The sequence below is a fragment of the Mugil cephalus genome, chromosome 20, assembly GCF_022458985.1.
Source record: "Mugil cephalus isolate CIBA_MC_2020 chromosome 20, CIBA_Mcephalus_1.1, whole genome shotgun sequence".
Lineage (NCBI taxonomy): Eukaryota > Metazoa > Chordata > Actinopteri > Mugiliformes > Mugilidae > Mugil > Mugil cephalus.
In genome coordinates, this window is record NC_061789.1 from 16,023,699 (window position 1) to 16,041,647 (window position 17,949).

General features: G+C 41.1%; 1 protein-coding gene and 1 long non-coding RNA gene across 2 annotated transcripts in view; both read left to right on the plus strand.

Annotated features, from left to right (window-relative positions):
• Window positions 1-8,804, plus strand: part of usp31 (ubiquitin specific peptidase 31) — a 29,781-nt gene extending 20,977 nt beyond the window's left edge. Inside the window, exon 17 of the mRNA XM_047572353.1 lies at window positions 8,718-8,804. Within this exon, the coding sequence (XP_047428309.1) occupies window positions 8,718-8,729 (12 nt within the window). The 3' untranslated portion in view covers window positions 8,730-8,804. The remainder of the gene's footprint in view (window positions 1-8,717) is intronic.
• A 4,590-nt stretch (window positions 8,805-13,394) lies between these two features.
• Window positions 13,395-16,396, plus strand: LOC124997396. Its single transcript, XR_007110966.1, has 3 exons — window positions 13,395-13,505; window positions 15,100-15,212; window positions 16,145-16,396. It is a non-coding gene; the product is annotated as an uncharacterized LOC124997396 (long non-coding RNA).
• The last annotated feature ends 1,553 nt before the right edge of the window (window positions 16,397-17,949 follow it).

Here is a 17,949-nt window from a genome sequence, read left to right on the forward strand (position 1 = left end):
CCCTGCCCCTCCTTTTTTTCCCCCTTGTTTTCTTTATTGAATTTTTTTTATTCCCTGCTGTCATTTCCTTTCTCTCTTTATCTAATGCTTTCAGACAAAGCAAATACACTGAGATTAGCTGTGGGAGAAATCGTCACTCTTCCTGATTTCGATCGGAGCCATCAAAATGGTGATTTTAATATAGATGTGTGCACATGTGGAAGTCCAATCACAAAGCGGTTACGGTGTTGGGATGATTTTTTTTCCCCTATGAAAATTACATGCTTATAAAAAACTAATTTGTACAATGTCACAATAGTGATTCTAAGAGATGGCTGGTAGAGTCGTGCATGCAGTGATGAAATGAGCGTGTAAACAATGTTTCATCGATTCCAGATGCTTGGGATTAGGGTTGGGCTTACGGTATTTGCTATTTGAGATATATATACACCAGTGGTGGGCCGTCATTGCCTGTAAGGCCTTCTCTGGTGGCCTAAAAAATATCTGAATAACAGACTTAATTATATTTTCTATGAATACCTGTTAAATAATTCCAATTGGTTGCACTGCTTCCAAACATGTATTTTCATATAAAAGCTCTTATCCAATCACATTTCAGCCATGTTTTGTTGCTAGGGTCAAAGAAATCTGCCTGGAGGCCTTCAGAATCAGTTCTACAGGCCCTGCAGCATAAAATAAGTGTTGATCAGACTGCGAGACTGTGAGCAGGTGTACATCAGTAAGTCAGTATATTCAGACCCTTTGATTGGACAGAGAGTGAGCTAGGCTAGCCAGAGCTAGAGCCAGAGCCGTATATTAGAGAGAGTCTGGCCAACTCAAATCATCATGCATCGGAGGGAAGATTCTATAGTGTAACCCTATGGGGCAGATGTGCTATGTTGAAATAAATGTCTTATTTTCACCATTAACAAGCCTATAAATGTTATTGCCAACACCTGTCAGTATGTAAAAGGCGCTTGCTTAAATATCCAGTGTCTACTTACCATAAATATCTTAAATGAGCCTGTAAAATGTTTTGTAGCCCAATTGCTTAGTCTCCATGTTCATCTATCGCTGTTAAAAGTTTTAAATTACTCAGAAAAATGATGAATACTCCGAAATAGTGAAATTTAAACTACTCTTGCTGTTATTTAGTATTATCATTAGTATTATCATTATAACATTAGCATGCTAGTCATAATAACTTAGTAGAAACCGAGGCAAGGTTACCTGTCAACATAAGTTACAAGCGCATGTGGGTTTCACTATATATATGACAGTAGCATAAGGCTTGGTTAACTTGAAACTTCGTTTGTAAAGCTGTGTTGGGCGTTTCAGATCAAGGTTCACATTAATGATGGTATGACTTTATTTTTCATACATAAAATCTTATTCTCTCATAACTTTTCCCGTTTTTGTTGACTGGGGAAACGGAGTTTAAGCGAGTAACATGAATTATATTTACATCTTTTATGCTTCTTTTTGCCAATTACTTTGGTCGACATTGATGCTTCTGCACACACAAAACTTTTATTAGGAAAAAAAAACAAAAAAACAAAAAACAAACAAAAAAACAAAACATGAAACACAACGTGTTGACCTGGCCTCCAAATTCACTAGATCCCTCAACCCATATTTGGCCCCCACTAACAATCTGTTGCCAGATGCTACAGGACACCCTCAGCAGGCCCATGTCTATTCTCACATCACAACTGTGACAGCAAAAGTGAGACTTGTACAATAGTCATACAATATTAAGTCATATTTTATGCCTAATGTGTGTGTGTCTGTATATATAAAATGCATTCACGGCACTAGTATGTGTTATGTATGAAATATCACACGCTTTTGTTGTTATGATTGCCTGACCAGAATTAGACAGGTGTAATGACCCTTTGTACGGCTTGGCAGATTTCAACTGACAGCGTTTTCTATATGCTCTGATATGTTTCGGCCACATTAGCATCTGTGTGGGATAAAACACGCCTGAACCTGTCACTGAGCGTAGCTGTACCTGAGTGCTTTCATCTGCATATGCGCGTAGATGCATTTGCATCCGGAACACAACATTTATCTGGCAGACTTTTTTTTATCCAAAGTGGGGTGCAGCTGCAGCTGCTACCCTCGCCTAAAACAAGTGCCTGCATGCATGAGATTCAGTGCTCCTTTGCAACAAAACACACCTCCAGAGTTTTGGAACATGGACTTGTTGGGAAATGCAGTAACTGGACCCCAAAATATGTTACTTTTGCTTCTAATTGCAGGTCCACTGCAGCAAGAAAGCAGCAGAAATCCAAGAATTCCCCCAGTGACACAGTAAGCACAGATAATGGGCTCTCCCACGCATGGTACACTCTCCTGTGAAGTTGCTAGACACCAAGTCATTGTGTCGTCACGAGCAGCCATCATAGCTGTACAGTACATTCATCTGCGGAGACAGTTAATGAGGATGACAGTAACGCTGATGGCTTGTCAGGTATGAAAGAGCCTCTGTACGTGGGGTGAACCTTGTCCAACACAAACACGCTGTTTTCCTCATCCTATTTAAATCTGCGCTGTGAAAACGAGCTGTTATTGGATTTGGAGAAGAAATATAACACCGCTCGTAATGTTATGCTTTTCTATAGCAACAGAAAGGCTTGAAGGAAGCATATTTTAAAGGGCCGTCGTGCTCATGAATCCTCTTCATCATGATGCATGGTTTCATGAGCGCAGCAGCAGCTAATACGGATATAAAGCCAGATGCCCCCATAAGCTGTATCACCATTATTTATTTATGAATGAATATTCTCCAACTGCACTAATATGTCCCTGGGCTTTGGGAAATGGTCTAATATATTTGTTAAGCTCGGCCCGGGATTCTTTATTGCCTGTCAGATCTCTAAAAGTAACACTCCGTCATGCGGGTTTGTTCCTGGTTCTTTTCAGCCCCCTTATAATACCGAGAAATCTGCACAATTTGACAGGTGATGACAAATAATGCAAATAAAGGTTTTCGTCGTTGCCACCTGGAGTCGCTGCGTTCTAAAAGCCGGAATGCAAATTTGACAATGGCTGTCAAAAGCTCAAATGTTATTTAACGTACACGGAGCCAGGCATGACTGCGAATTTACCGAACGATGCTTCGAACACGAGGAAGATGGAGCGTCACCGTGATGCTCTAAAGCAGGGAAGAAAGCGTCTGCGGTTCTTAATGATGTAAACCCTCCATCTCCACTCACACATTTATATCGTGAACCTCCTGCGAAGGGGAGCGATCGGCCCCTTAATAGAGTATGAAAGGGAATTTATTATTACGCTCCTGTAGCTTTATTTTTGCACATTTTTGGAGAGGGGCGGCATAGCTGACGGGAAGATCAATTCGGTTCTTTACATAACAATCTCCCGTGAATCGTGTGCGCTGGTTTAATGTGGACGAACGCAGGGGGAAAGCGCCTCCCGTGTACCGAGATGTGCTTGTTTATTCCGTTGCCATGCTTTTCCGCTCGTCCTTGAGACCCCTCAATTAAACACAGCCGTGAACACACACTGGGAGCAGCCAACGAACCCAAAAGCACCGACTGCCTCGTTGCCTCTTTTTCTTAAAACTTCATGCAACATTTTCATGGTGAAAGGCGGCTGTAGAAGGGAGATCGAATCTCTGCATTATCGCAACGAGTCAAATTCCATATGTCACCTAATGTTTTTTTTTGTTTTTTAAACCCCTCTACGCTTTGCTAATTAACAGCAAGGACAGCCCCTATCACATTCCCCAGAGTCTCCTTTTTTCGCCAATGAGAATAACAGTGAAGCAAGCAGGATGAATTATGGATCGCCCCACACTCTGAAGAATAGTTCCATCGCTTTAGTGCGCCGTGAATTCTGGTGACCATTTAAAGCACTTTTAAGCTGTTTTCAGTTCCCACAGATACTGACTAATGAGCGTGCTGTAATGAGTCAGACGAGTCTTCGCTTTAACCAGCTGCAACACCCTAAACCAGAGCCGTGATGCTGCTGCTGCTGCTGCTACTGTGTGTGTGTTCCTGTTTGACTTCCAACAAGTGTCTGGCTGGTATTCCAAACAACCTTTTCGTCAGCAGTTTAACTTCTGACGTTTAAAATAAGAGGAAGCCTCACTCATTTCACCTTTGCACACATGGATGCCGAAACACAAGAGGGAGGGACTAGTGGCAGGAAGCAGAACCATCTAGGTTTCACCGGCCATCAATGACAGGGCCGATGTCTCCGTCCAGGACCTGCCCCAAATGGTGATCGTGGCCCAATTGACCTGGACGACGACGCATTGGATTGGCTTGCAGCAATGAGTTGAAGGTCTAGCAGCATACGCAAGAAGAAGAAGATGCCAAGATGAAAATCCATAATGGAGTGATACAAACCAAACAGATCCTTGGTGGATGACATGAAATGGAATTTTCTGTACATGTATTTTCAAATCCGGGATGCGGAAAGTCCATGCTTTAAGTAGCGCATCGCCCCTCATTCTGCAGATTCTCGATATGAAAGCTTCCACGTTCTCTATCGAGCCCGATCGTTCTTAAGAGTTCATTTAGCTGTTGCTGCAAGAGGAGACGCGAAGCCCGCGAGGACCGGAGAATGTTCTCCGCAATCAGATCCTTGTGAGGAGAGACGTGTCAGCCCTGACTTGTAGTGAAGCTCTTTACCTCCATAAAAAAAAATAGGAAACATATTAATGAATAAAATATCAAACTGTGCCTGGAGTATGTATACTTGAAAACCCCACGGCGACTCATGAGCATCTTAAAACTCTTTCTTTCATGCATTTTTAATTGGGGGTGAAATAAAAGGAAGGGGAAAGAAAACAGCCGAAATGAACTCCACCAAAAGTCTTTACATGTAATGCGGAGGCAATTTACAGTAATTTAGCGTGGCTGGAATCCCGCAGCCTCCTCGGGCGCCTCTTTTATTTTCATCGAGGACTCTGTGACAGTAATGAATCATAGTTAAGACCATACTGCAGTGTAAGCTCGCAGTTTATTAAACAGTCAGCAGCTCATTGCTTTTGATCCTTGGGAACGTCACTGTAATAGATTACAGCCCGCCATGTTGACAGTTCTCCCACCGACCCTCCTCTGGAATCCCTTCCCCATCACGTTCCCCGCTTCACGTTCGTCCTCACTGCGGGTTCAGATGAAAAAATAACAACAACAACAACAAGTAAACAGATCCCAGGAGCCACGCTTTGGAATGCGAATGCAGCGACCTTGACTCGTGTCATCCTCTCGAGTGTCGAGTTTCTGCGCTGAAGGCGGGAATTTAATCACCGCATTCTTTTGTCTCCGAATCTGGGGTTCACTCTGACATTCCGGTGAAGGACGAGATATGTTTGGTGGGAGTTATCAGGTCTTACACAGAGGCAGAACACTTTCAGTCTCCCTCCGCCGAATCGTTTGTCACCGAGTGATTGATAAGTTTATCGGCTGCTGACGTCGGAGTCATTGTTCCTAATTCTTTTTTGCCATTAGCGCCGGAGAAGTGAGACAGAATGAGCTTGATTAGCGCGCACAAGAAAACTTTCTTAACATTTTGTTAATACAACAGCAGGGGCGCATGGAGCTGGGTATGAGACAGGGAAGCTATCCATTTAAGAGCACACTGGTTAAAGACCTGAAGGTAAATTATCCATATATATATAGAAAAATGAAAAAGGAATGTGCTAAGGCCGTACCCTTTATGTATTCAGTTGAAGGTGCTGTTCTCCCAGGTAACCAGTCAGCATCTTGAATAAATCAACGACAGGGGAAAAACAGTTCTAGGCCGTCCTTTACAAGAACTTGTTTTCATCTGCACAATACATCACAAGCACTCTGTAATGCATTGATATTACCATCCACGTTGGATCTTTTTTTTTTGCCATATTTATCCAAATGTCTATCTTTCACTATTGCCTCTGGTACATGCAGCACTCTGATAAAAATGCATGTATATGCAAAGGAGTTAAATCCAAAAGAGGCCTTCAAGGAGTTTATGATGCCTCCTCTGATTATGACTACTTGTAGTGACAGTCAATATTGAAGTTAAGAGGTGGCAGTAGTTGCTTTCTCTATTTTAACATCTGTGACTCTGACTCTGATGTGATTTCTAAAGAGCAGTGTTTCAGTTTGTAATTGTAGCTGGCAACGGTCCATGCTGATATAATGTAATATCCCACTGAGTAACTAAGCATTTGTCGAGCTTTTGTTGTGTCTTCACCTGCATAAAAGCTCTTCCCCTATGGCTCTGCGAGTTAACTAATCTTCTGTAATTTATTGATGTGCCTTTCGCTGTTCGGCTCCTGCAAATGTCTTTCACTGTTGCATGTGATGTGCAGCTATTTATGAGCGCACAGTATCTGCAGATCGATAGATAGATAATTTAGTAGGTTTAGAAGTTTAACTGGTTTAGACCAAAACAACTGAGAGCCTTGTTCACATGTCTTAAGACACAGATCATGTACAAAATATTTTTCATATGCACTAGGACAATAAAGTGCACTTGCACCTGCAAAGCTGAATTTATTGTGTCACATTCTGGCATGTGTGAAATACATTACAAGACCGGCCACCAGCTGCCCATCCCTGCTTCAATCCTTGGCGAGAGGGTCGAACACAGTCTAGGACATGGTGTGTCGCAGACTGCGAACACACAGAGCCACACACTGGACAATGAGGTGCCTGTGTTACACAACATAGCAGGTGCTACTCCTTCCTCTGCTACCCCTACAGCGCGCTCAGCGGGAATCTTCCTCCGGTACTGTTCACAGCGGGGGGACTGGGTGGCTGAGTTGGACCCAGTTGGTCAAACTTCTCCTCTAATACATGGAGGGCTTTGTTAATTCTCACACTTTTGGCAGCTACAAGGGCAAAACAAACAAACAAACAAACCAGATTTTATACTACTTAGATAATACTTTCATTTATATTCAAAAGTATTGCAATGGCAGTACACACGTGATATTAATCTGTTTTGGAGAAAATCTGCATATCCCAAACCCATTTAACCACAGACATCTTATTTTCTCCCCATGAACATAAAAGTACCACCAGTAATGTGTTTTGGATTTTCTTTGTTTTTCTAGTTTCTCATTGCCATGAGTTTCAGCTTGGTCTTTTACTCAGTTTCGTGTTTTGCCTACTTCCTGCGTTACTTTGAACATTTCCATGTACTTGAGTCTTGCTGTTTTTGTTTCTCTCACGGTTTCCCTCCTCCGTGATTGGGTCGTCCGCTCTCATTAGCTTCACCTGTGTCTCGTTTCCCAATTAGTCTATTTCTTGTGTTCTTCCCTGCATGTTTGCCACTTGTCTTTCCTTGAGATTCTTTTGTCGTGTCCCCCTGCAGTTTCTCATCATTTCCCTATATTCTCCATGTTTTCACTTTTGGTTTTTGGATTTCTGGATTTTGTCACGCTCTGTCCTAAGTGCTGTTGTTATTTGGCTTTCCACCACACTGAATCTCATTAAGTTACCTTTATTGTTTAATTATTGTAACCTAATGGCATCTTAAGCTCATTAAGAGATGGATAAGGAGTCCAAAAACAGAGTGAAACAATGTCAAACATTTGACTTGCATTTGCCAGGCAGAAGTAACATCACCAGTGAACATTTTCCTTACATGAACAATAAAAATGCAAAAAATATCATTGAATCAGTGGGAGCCTTGGTCTTGTTTTCCTGCAAAAACATTATATATATATATATATATATGGTTATATATATATGTGTATATATTGAGGTGTAACAGGAGGCAGTGTTAACTGAAGCATGATGTTCCTTATGTCTGCATCTTACTTTTGTTGAATTAATTATATTACATTTGTGGCTGTGTCAGCAGATAAGTTACGTCCAACATACTTTTCAGTCCAGCTGATTTTGGTGCAGTGACATGGACAATATGCTTGGAACATTCATGCAAATGGGTCACTTATCAATTCGTTTGCATGTCTTGGGTCATCTGCAGTTAATGAATCCGTCTAGGGTGAATCCAGGTGACTGTGAAGGACGCAATCAAGCCATTATACACAACTCTACAACTACACACTTCTAAAAACCAGCTTTTCTCCACTTTTAAAATTTGGCATGATATCCATCTTGTATAACCCTCTATTGCATTGTGTTGCCGTATGGGAACAATTTGTTTTATCTCAATTCTACTAAAAGGCCATTATATAAAATCCAGGGCACTTTGAAAGTACAAATCAGGTTACATCAATTAGATTAAGTGAAATCACACATCTAGAAATGTTTGTCCCACATCTGACATCATGAGGTTACTGAAACTTAGTCTATGGTTAAATAACTTAACATTTAAACCAGTTCTAATGGGCTAAATATACTCATACTATATTTATGGTAAGTAACACATTTAAAATAGAAATAATATACATAACATATCTGTAATATATGTAAGTTTCAGACAGTAAGCAATATATTCTTCCAAACAGATAATATATTGAGACTTTACAGGTGGAAAAACACTGATACACAGGATTTAGGTTTGGTTTTATTATGAACATGATTTATTTTATCCTCAGAATATAATACTCCTAATGAAGTGTGCAGTAGAGCTGCTTCATAGCAGAGTTCAGTGGTCTGAGGAACACAGGAACTGGTGATGTTATTATCGGTGGTAGAATATTAATTTCCACTTTAATGGATAATCAGGTATTAAAATACTTTAGTATTTTTGCCACTTGTTTGTGTACAATGAACTGACCCTTTGCTTTCCTCTATGACTTGGGCCAGGTGCAGAACTGACATCACAGAGGTGTTCACTCGGCATGTTTTTTTCAGCATAATTAGGCCAGATCAGAATCAAGAAGAGCACCTGCAGTAGAGTTTACCACAGACGAGGAGAGAAACAAATCGACAGCATTCATCTACAAACCAATTCAACTCAATCTAAAACAACTTAACTTTTAGCCAAGTAAGTAGATCTACTGGTCTTTATTATGTAGCAAACATTTTGGAGCCATTTTGGATCAGATAGCCTCCCACATCCAAGCAGAGAAGCTCAGAAGAAACTCATTTTTCTTATGTAATTTGCTTCAACACCGTCAGACATTGGATGAAACACGCAAGTCATCAAGTGTAACAGTCAGTGAAGCAGTTGTCTTATAATTTGTTTAAGTGTAGTTTACATAGGGTTTTTTTTTCAAAACTGACAACCATCTGGCTGGATAACAAAAACCTACCAGTACTCCTGTAACACAGAGTTGCTTACTGTAGGGATATGAACCACGTGAGAGCAAAACACAGTGACTGTTGGTGTTTGAAAGTGAAGGACAATCACCTTTAGTTTTCTTGCTCTAAGCTGTAGTCTGACTTAACATCTGTGTTTTTATGTCTTATGTTTCATTTCACTCAACATTGTATGTTATCTTCTTTATTCGGATTTATTACTTTTAAATTTATTATTGTCTGTTGTATACAATGAGTCTATAGGACTATATATCATCATACATCATTACAGTGGTGTAGTGCATTAGTTGTACATATTCCTAAATAAAACTTCTTGTCTTGTAGATATTTTATCAAATGTATTTAACAGGAGTCGTGTAAATTCATAAAATAAAATCTCTTGTCAATGTTTCTCCTCCAGCTGTATGTGACAAAATGAAAATGTAAGAGGCCAGTCCTTCATCAAGCTGCTCCCTCGAAAGTGACTCAAAATACTGCTACCCAATCACAAAGGACTATGAGGTTGTGCGAATCCTGGGACAAGGCAGCTTTGGGACGGTGCCGGCGTACGTGAAAGAGAACAGTGAGGAGGCTGTGGCAGTAAAGGTTTCCAGATATTCAGGATGGGAGGTAAGACACTGTTCATTTTGAGTGCATATAGGTAGGACATATTAAACAGGGGTTCAGGATTCACAGGAGTGGACATGGTTGGAGAAGTACTGTTTACTTCTAACTTTCATGTTTAATGAAACTGTACAACATTTCTCCCCATTGCTTCAAGCTCGGTCTCCAACCACCTAAAAAAATACTATTTTAAAAACTTGGGATTGTAAAACTAATAGAAAAATTGAAAACAATGTCATGTGTCCTCAGGCTTATATGATGAGAACCCTCATGCAGTACGAGCTGGACTCCTGTAACATCATCGAATATCAGGGGGACTATTCTGACAGCAAATCAGTGAGCCTGATTTTTGAGTTGTTGGACATCAGCCTTGAGAACTATCTGAACATTTCTAGGCTGTGATGGTGGAACCAGAGGAGGAAAATCATGCATGTCGAGGATGTCTGTTTTCCAACTAGATGCTATAGTGGTGGTGTGCATGACAAGAGTGCCTTCCACTCCCACCATGCACACGGACCAGGGCTCGTCATAGAGTGGAGTGGAGCTAACCTTGGGTCTACCCCCAAGCCATGACCAGGAGTCAGTGGTCCCTGCTGTACGGTTAGCTTCCAGTGCTAAAAACACAAGCCAGTTTAGATAGCGGTTGAGCTAGTGCCGGCTTATGTTAGCAATCCGGACTGGAATCGTATAAAACTTTAGGGTCCAAGCGAATTTTATCCAAATTTTATTATTGGTCAAAGATAACACAAGTAAACACAAAATGCAGAGTGGCATACCAGAGTGGCAGTAGCTCAGGAGGTAGAGGGGTCATCCAATAACTGAAAGGTTGGTGGTTTGATACCATGCTATCCCTAGTCTGTCCATTGTGTCCTTGGGCAAGACACATGAACTGGTGTATGATTGTGTATGAGTGAGTGATTTAGTGGTGGTCGGAGAGGCCGTAGGCGCACATTGGCAGCCACGTTTCCGTCAGCCTGCCTCAGGGCAGCTGTGACTACAGAGGTAGTTCACCACCACCAGGGTGTGACTCAGCGAGCTAATGAATGATGCATTCATTTGTAAGCACTTTTAGCATTTAATAGAAAAAGGTTACATGAAACCAATGCATTATTAAGATAAATGGTTTTCATTATTAAGGGAAAACAAAATCCAAACCTACATGGTTGTGAAAAGTGATTGGCTCCCTAAACCTAATAACTGGTTGGTCATCAGTTTCATCTATTTCAGTGTTACTGAAATTAAAAACAGATGAATTAGAGGGGGAACAATAAGATGACCCCTAAAACAGGAGTAGTTTTACAGGTGGAGGCCATTCACTGTCTTTTACTAGTTTAGCATTCGGCTAGAGTCAGCTAATTCTTAACTGAATAGCGTCCTCAAAACATTTAAAAGCGAGACTGTAGTTTATACATTTGTTTTAAATAAAAATAACGTGAATACATTTTTAAGACCTTTCCTCAAATCATATTTAAGACATTTTATGAGATTTCAAGAGAATTTTAGACATTTTAAGGCCTTCTAATTATTGGATTTTAGACTTTGTAAGACCTTGCGGAGTTGCATTAGAAGGATGGCACATGAATACATGTCACTGCCCGAAGGTTTGCTATGTCTCCCACCACAGTCTCAAGAGCATGGAGGAGACTCCAGGAGACAGGCAGTTACTCTAGCAGAGCTGGACAGGTCTGTAGAAGGTCCTCAACCCATACGCAGGAGCGGTATCTGAACGTTTGAGGAACAGGATGAGCACTGCCAGACTCATAGAGAATGACATCCAGTGGTTTTAAACACTGCCAATCATGTCTGCTCATATCGCGTTAGACCTAGAGAATTATGGTGCATTGTCTCAGCGTGAACAATGACTGATTAGAACGATAAAGGCTCTTCAACCCACAACTGACATGCAATAAAAGCAGCTTTAATCAGTGTCATCATATCCTGAGCCCCCTCTGCCAGGTATTATCAAACCCACAGAATATAGCAAGACACTCAATCCCACGCCTGCTTTGCTCAGCATAAGGATACGCGAGTGCAATCTAAAAGCTGTTCCACTAACTGAGACAGAGCATCTATAGAGCCCTGCTCCTGGGGGTACATAATTTCCCATTTCAGCATATTGGCCTCTTCTGTAATTAATCTTAATTTAGGGGCAGGAAGTGGCAGGAGAAGGTGTTGTATAGGAGCTTCAGAGATTGGTTTGCTGTCAGGATGGACCTCACTATAGTATTTTAATAAAGGGGAAAAGGAGGCATATAACACAAGTGGTTGCTTGTATGAATAAGATACAATTGTTGGATGTACTGTACTGTGCAGATCTTTTAGGCAGGCATGAAACAATTCTGTACGCTAACAATGCTTTCAAAAATGTAAGTTTATTTTTATCGATTAACAAAATGCAAGGAAAGAACAGAAAGGAAGAATAAATATTTGATGTGGCCACCCTTTGCCTTCAAGACAGCATCAATTCTTCTAGGTACTTGCACACGTCTTTTGAAGGAGGTGGTAGGTTGTTCCATACATCTTGGAGAACTAACCACAGATCTTCTGTGGATGTAGGCTTCCTCAAATCCTTCTGTCTCCTCATGTAATCCCAGACACACTTGATCATGTTGAGATCAGGGCTGTGGGGGCCTTGCATCACTTCCCAGACTTCTTGTTTTTCTTTACACTGAGGATAGTTCTTAATGCCTTTGGCTGTATGTTTGGGGTGTTTCTCATGCCGCTGAATACATTTGGGGCTAATCATACCTTCCTGATGGTATTCCATGATGGATAAGTATCTGCCTGTTTTCCTCAGCATTGAGGACACCATTAATCCTGACCAAATCCCCAACTCCATTTGCAGAAATGCAGCCCCAAACTTGCAAGGGACCTCCACCATGTTTCACCGTTGCCTGCAGACACTCATTATTGTAGCGCTCTCCAGCCCTTCGGCGAACAAACTGCCTTCTGCTACAGACAAATATTTACAATTTTGACTCAGCAGCACAGAGTACCTGCTGCCATTTTCTGAACCCGAGTTCCTATGTTTTCGTGTATAGTATGGTTTTATGGCTGTAACTCTTCCATGGAGGCCACTTCTAGCCAGACTTCTGGCCGATTTTGAAGGGAAATGTGATTGATGTGTTTTTCATTTGCTGCATTTGCAGTTTCCTTGGCCGTCCTATGTTCCTCAACATTACCCATTTCTTTGTGCTTTTTCAAAAGTTTGAACAGCACATCTTGAAACACCAGTCTGTGTTTAAATATTTGTCTGGTAGAGACCTTACTGATGCAGTATAACTACATCATGTCTTGATTCTGTGCTCAGTCTTGCCATAGTATAGAAACTGCCTTCCACAACCTCACCTTGGTAGCACAGTTTGGCTGCTCCTCACCCAGTTTTAAGCCTCCTACACAGCTGTTTCTATTTCAGTTAACGACGGTGCTTCAACCTACATGTGACATTGCTTTAGCACCTCAGAGTTTCCCATTAATTAACAAGACTGTTGCGGCCCGCCACAGTCTTGTTTGGGCCCGCCACAGTCTCATATGACCAAAAAAAAAAAAAAAAAAAACGTTTCACCATATGATCTGTCAGTCAGACAATTCAACTGCTGTACTCTTCTCTGTAACCCATGCATGCACAGGTCGCGCTCATACTGTGTTGTCTGGAGCTTTCCTTGCATTTGGCGTAACACCGTATCTGGTGATGACAGCGGGACGGGAACGGCATTTGAATAGTGTGAGGTAAGTTTTTCTTTTTTGGGCAGTGGCGCCTGTGCAGTGAGTAGGCTATCAAGTTGGATAACGGACCAGTGTAGGCTATGTTGCTGATATCATTGTGCCGCACCACTTTTAACCACTTTTCCACTATTTCTCCCTCTGCCACTCACGCTATTCCTCATCCTCTGCTGTCCGTGCACTCTCTCTTGATCCGCTTGTAAAAATGAATATGAAAACAATAAATGCTCATAATTCCAATGTGTTTCATTAGGCCCCTTTCACATCGAGCGAAGAAACGTGAAAAAACTGGTTGACCCGGGTCAAACAAACCGGGTCAACAACTCGGCAATAGACCCGGGATTTTATCGGCTTGGCTCGCTAGTAAGAAGTTGTTTATGTAATGAAATCCAAACAATCATAGTACTCATACCACTTTCACATTGAAAATGCCGGGTTGACCTGGGTCGACTTGCCTTTGGTGCGCTTTCACATTGGGTCACCCATTGGTCCCCGGCACGGAGCCCGTTATCTGCCACTAAATCTCCTCTTTTCGTCTGATGCAGAGCGCTGCCATGATCGTTAAAAAGTGTGGGTTATCGCTATACAAAGTGTATATAAACACACCGTTTTGTTTGACAGTTTGAAGATTGTTCACATGATCGATGTTAAGTTTTATATGCTCTAAATGAATGAACGAATGAACGACTTTGTCTCATTGTTTCATTTTTCAAGATTAAATTTGATTAAATTTGCATGGCTTCAGGGAGAATGTAACTCCCATGTTTACTTCTTTAACAGGTATTCAATATACATTTACTCATTTTAAACTCATTTTATCTTATTATGACACTTAATATCTAATTAAATTTGACCACCCATCTTAAGATATATTTGAAATATAAATCCTGTCATTGAGAGGACACAAAGGACACAGGGCTTTGGCTGTATGTTTTTTTTTTTTTTTCCTAATGAGAACAAAACGGCTGCACAAGTTAACGTGGGCTCTGCTTTCTGTTCACACAGGAGGCAGCATGCGGCATGACATATACAGCTCGGAGCTCAGGGACTGAAATCGAACATGGTTATGTTTAATTGCCACAGTTTATTTATTTAAATATGTTAGAGAACACAGTGTGCTGTCGGATTTAGCGTGATGACCCGCAGCTTAAGGGATGCTAAAGAATGCTAATGAGACGCTAAATACACAGAGCACTTTTTGTACCGTTATGAAAAGACTGCAGGGATGTCTTTCTATTTGTACTGGGAGTCGGGTGTTCTCTGAGACCACATCCACCTGCTTCACCGTGCGGAATAATGAATGTGCTGTTAATATTACAAAGATTATTGGCCTGATCCTTTCACGAAGACAGCCGTCTCAGATTCCTGCCAGAGTTTCAGCTTCACGCTGACAATCCCTGTGACGTGTCTAAAGTATAAAGTAGCTCAAAACTTGAAGTAATTGTGCATATTTGCATTGATGGACTCGCCGTTATTTCACTTGGAGGATATGCAGGATATGTCGTACAGGGGATATTAACTTCTAACCTCACTCTCTTTCTGTCTCCTATCCTCTCCTCCCTCTCTAACTCTGCCTCCTCCTTTCATCTCTCATCTACAGTTCTCGGCTGATCTGCCACCATCTTTAAAGTCGCTCTGGATCACTGAGACTATTCCCCGCTCAGCAGCTTTGGGTGAACTGATCCTCGCACTCTGCCGCAATAAAGAGGACAGGTGAGCGTGTGAGGTGCCTGCAGTTCTACCCACCCTCCCTCTGTGACACATTTCTAAAATATTGCACTTAAGCAGCAAAAAGGCGAAACAAACTGAAACAGCCATTTGCATTACGGGTCGAGGGATGCATATCATGTTTAATTTGGTAATGTACATGCCTGAATACTTTAAAAGACCTAATGTAAGGCAATCCAAACAAGATAGACCCTTACATCTAATCAAGAGTCTTGGGTTTTATTGATCTCCATTCTGCAAACAGAGGCTGGAGTATTTTTAGCATTTCAAAGTGAAGCAGCTTCTATCTTCTGACTGTTTTGGTTCAGCAGATAAGATCTGATTATTTTCTGCAATTTGACTGGTTTGAAAGGAGTGAAAACCTCTCTGTGCAGGTTCATTAAAATCAGCAAACATCACACTCAAGATCATGTCACTTAAAAAACGCTGCAAGTCTGATCCACCGTCATGTTAGTTCTTCATGTGTCTTTGTTTAATAGTACAAGAGTCGGACTGATTGTGCCATGTATTCAAATCTCTCCTTTTTCACACTGCAGCTGGCTGTGTCGTCTTAACCTCGTGTCCTTGTGTTAAAATGACAGTCATTAGAGGTAATGATCATGAATCTATCAATTACTATCAACAATAATTAGCAGACTATATTCAGCCCTGCAAACACTCAGCAATTAGTCACTCCTGCTGTGTTTTACAAGAAAATCTCCCTCTGCAGGCTATTATGAACATCAAACAAGTCGGTTTACACTTCTGATAAATTATATAAGACATGTAGCTGCTCCTCTTGGACACGTCAGTTCAAAAGAATCTTCCGTACAATACCCTGCACTCATCGCGTTATAATAGGACACAAGCTCTCGGTATGAATTCAGATCACCTAAGACCGCTCATTTGCTTCATTTTTTGGGCTTGCTTGTTTTCAGTTTCCACCGTCAGCGCTGAGGTAAGGATACGCTTGGATGTATCTGAGGGCAGTGACCTGTCTGGCCTCAGTCCATGTCCTGCCAACAAACAGTGGATCTGCTGGAGATGTTATTCACCAGACAGTCGGCGTTCCTAGACGTGTCACAGGTGAATTCATTTTTTTCCTGTTGTGTTTTTTCATTCGAAAGCCTAACAAGAGGTGTGGCAGTCATTCATTTGCAATAATAGAAATAAATATCCCCTGCTCTTGCCTCAGCTGCATCCTTTAATATTAGATTATGAGGTATTATTGTCAAATCATTCACACTGCCTGCAGCCACACCGGTTAGTCTGCACTAATTGCTGCAATTGGACACCAAAACACAGTATTATCACAATTGTAATTATTTGTGGTGCAGGATATGCTTTACTACTTCCCATAAGTGTGTGTGTGTGTGTAGTCCTGAAGTAGCAGGAACACTGGAGCAATGGCAGAGCTCCATTCACTGACATCAATGTGCAGGTAGATTCTTGAATTCTTTGAGGTGTGGTTCATCCTATAGTGTTTCACTCCTACTGATTGGTTTTCATTCCTTGTGAAGTCAATCAGACATTTAATCATGCAGAGTATCTTCACCGATAGGGCGACACCACAGACTATATATAAATATGGACTACAACATCCTATTAGTAAGACTGATGCTAGTATTTGGTTTGATTAACTCTACACTCTGCTCTACCTCCACCAGTTACAAAGAAATCTTGGATTATACATTGTACTTATTTTTTTTCTCCTATTCTCATGTCCATACAGGTTGACACGGTAACTGTCACTCATTATGATGTCACATCCAGTTTTTATGGTGTCAGATAACTAACCAAAACTTTACAGACAAACGGACGCTCATGACACAACATGGTTCGGCCTTATATTAACTAAAATAACAGAAACCTTCTTTGAAAAACACACTTGACGTATACTAAGTGTTTCAGTTTGGCCCATCCACTAATATGGAGGGGGAGGAGCTTATGACAGATACTGCAGCCAAACACCACGAGGGGCTCTACTTAGATTGGCTTCATTTTGAGAAGCTACAATGACCTCCATATTTTCTTTTATTAACATGAGTTGACATCTCTCTAAAGGGAAGAAGAAAGAGATTTTTCATTAAATTTAACCCCTGTATTTGGATAGCTCTGATAGCACTGCAGAGTGCAACGCAACCAGTGTAAAGATCTGTTCCATGGCCAGCCATAATAAAATGTGGAAGCAAATAGCTACTAACGTAACCAACAGACTCTCATATTGAGGAAGTTCTTTTTGAAATGACACTCTTCTATGCGATCTGAATGAGTTCCAGGAAGGCTTACATTACCATGCTGTGCTTTTGTTATCAAAAAAGTGCAAAGTGTCAGGAATGTACTGACCGTGCTCTCGATGGAGAAGAAATTAGTCAGGAACATGCCTGATATAAGTCAGAGGGTAACTGAATATTTTTCCGCTTTGTAAGCCACAGTGAATATTGCAAGTGAAATACCTATGAACTGAGTTATGTAAGGCACTTACTGAAGGTCATAATAAGTGCAGTACTTTATCCACGCCAGTGCCATGCTCTTTATTCTGCAACAAAATGTACTGTATATGATATATGGACTCTGATAATTACTGACCACTCAAATAACTTTACATCTAAAGTTGTTGATAAATCCTTGGTAAATAAAAGCCATCTAGTTGTTATTGGTGGTATTGACACCTGAACTAAATGCTAAAAATGTTATGATGAATATGTGTATAGTCAAGTGGAAACAAGTCTCCCATCTGGGA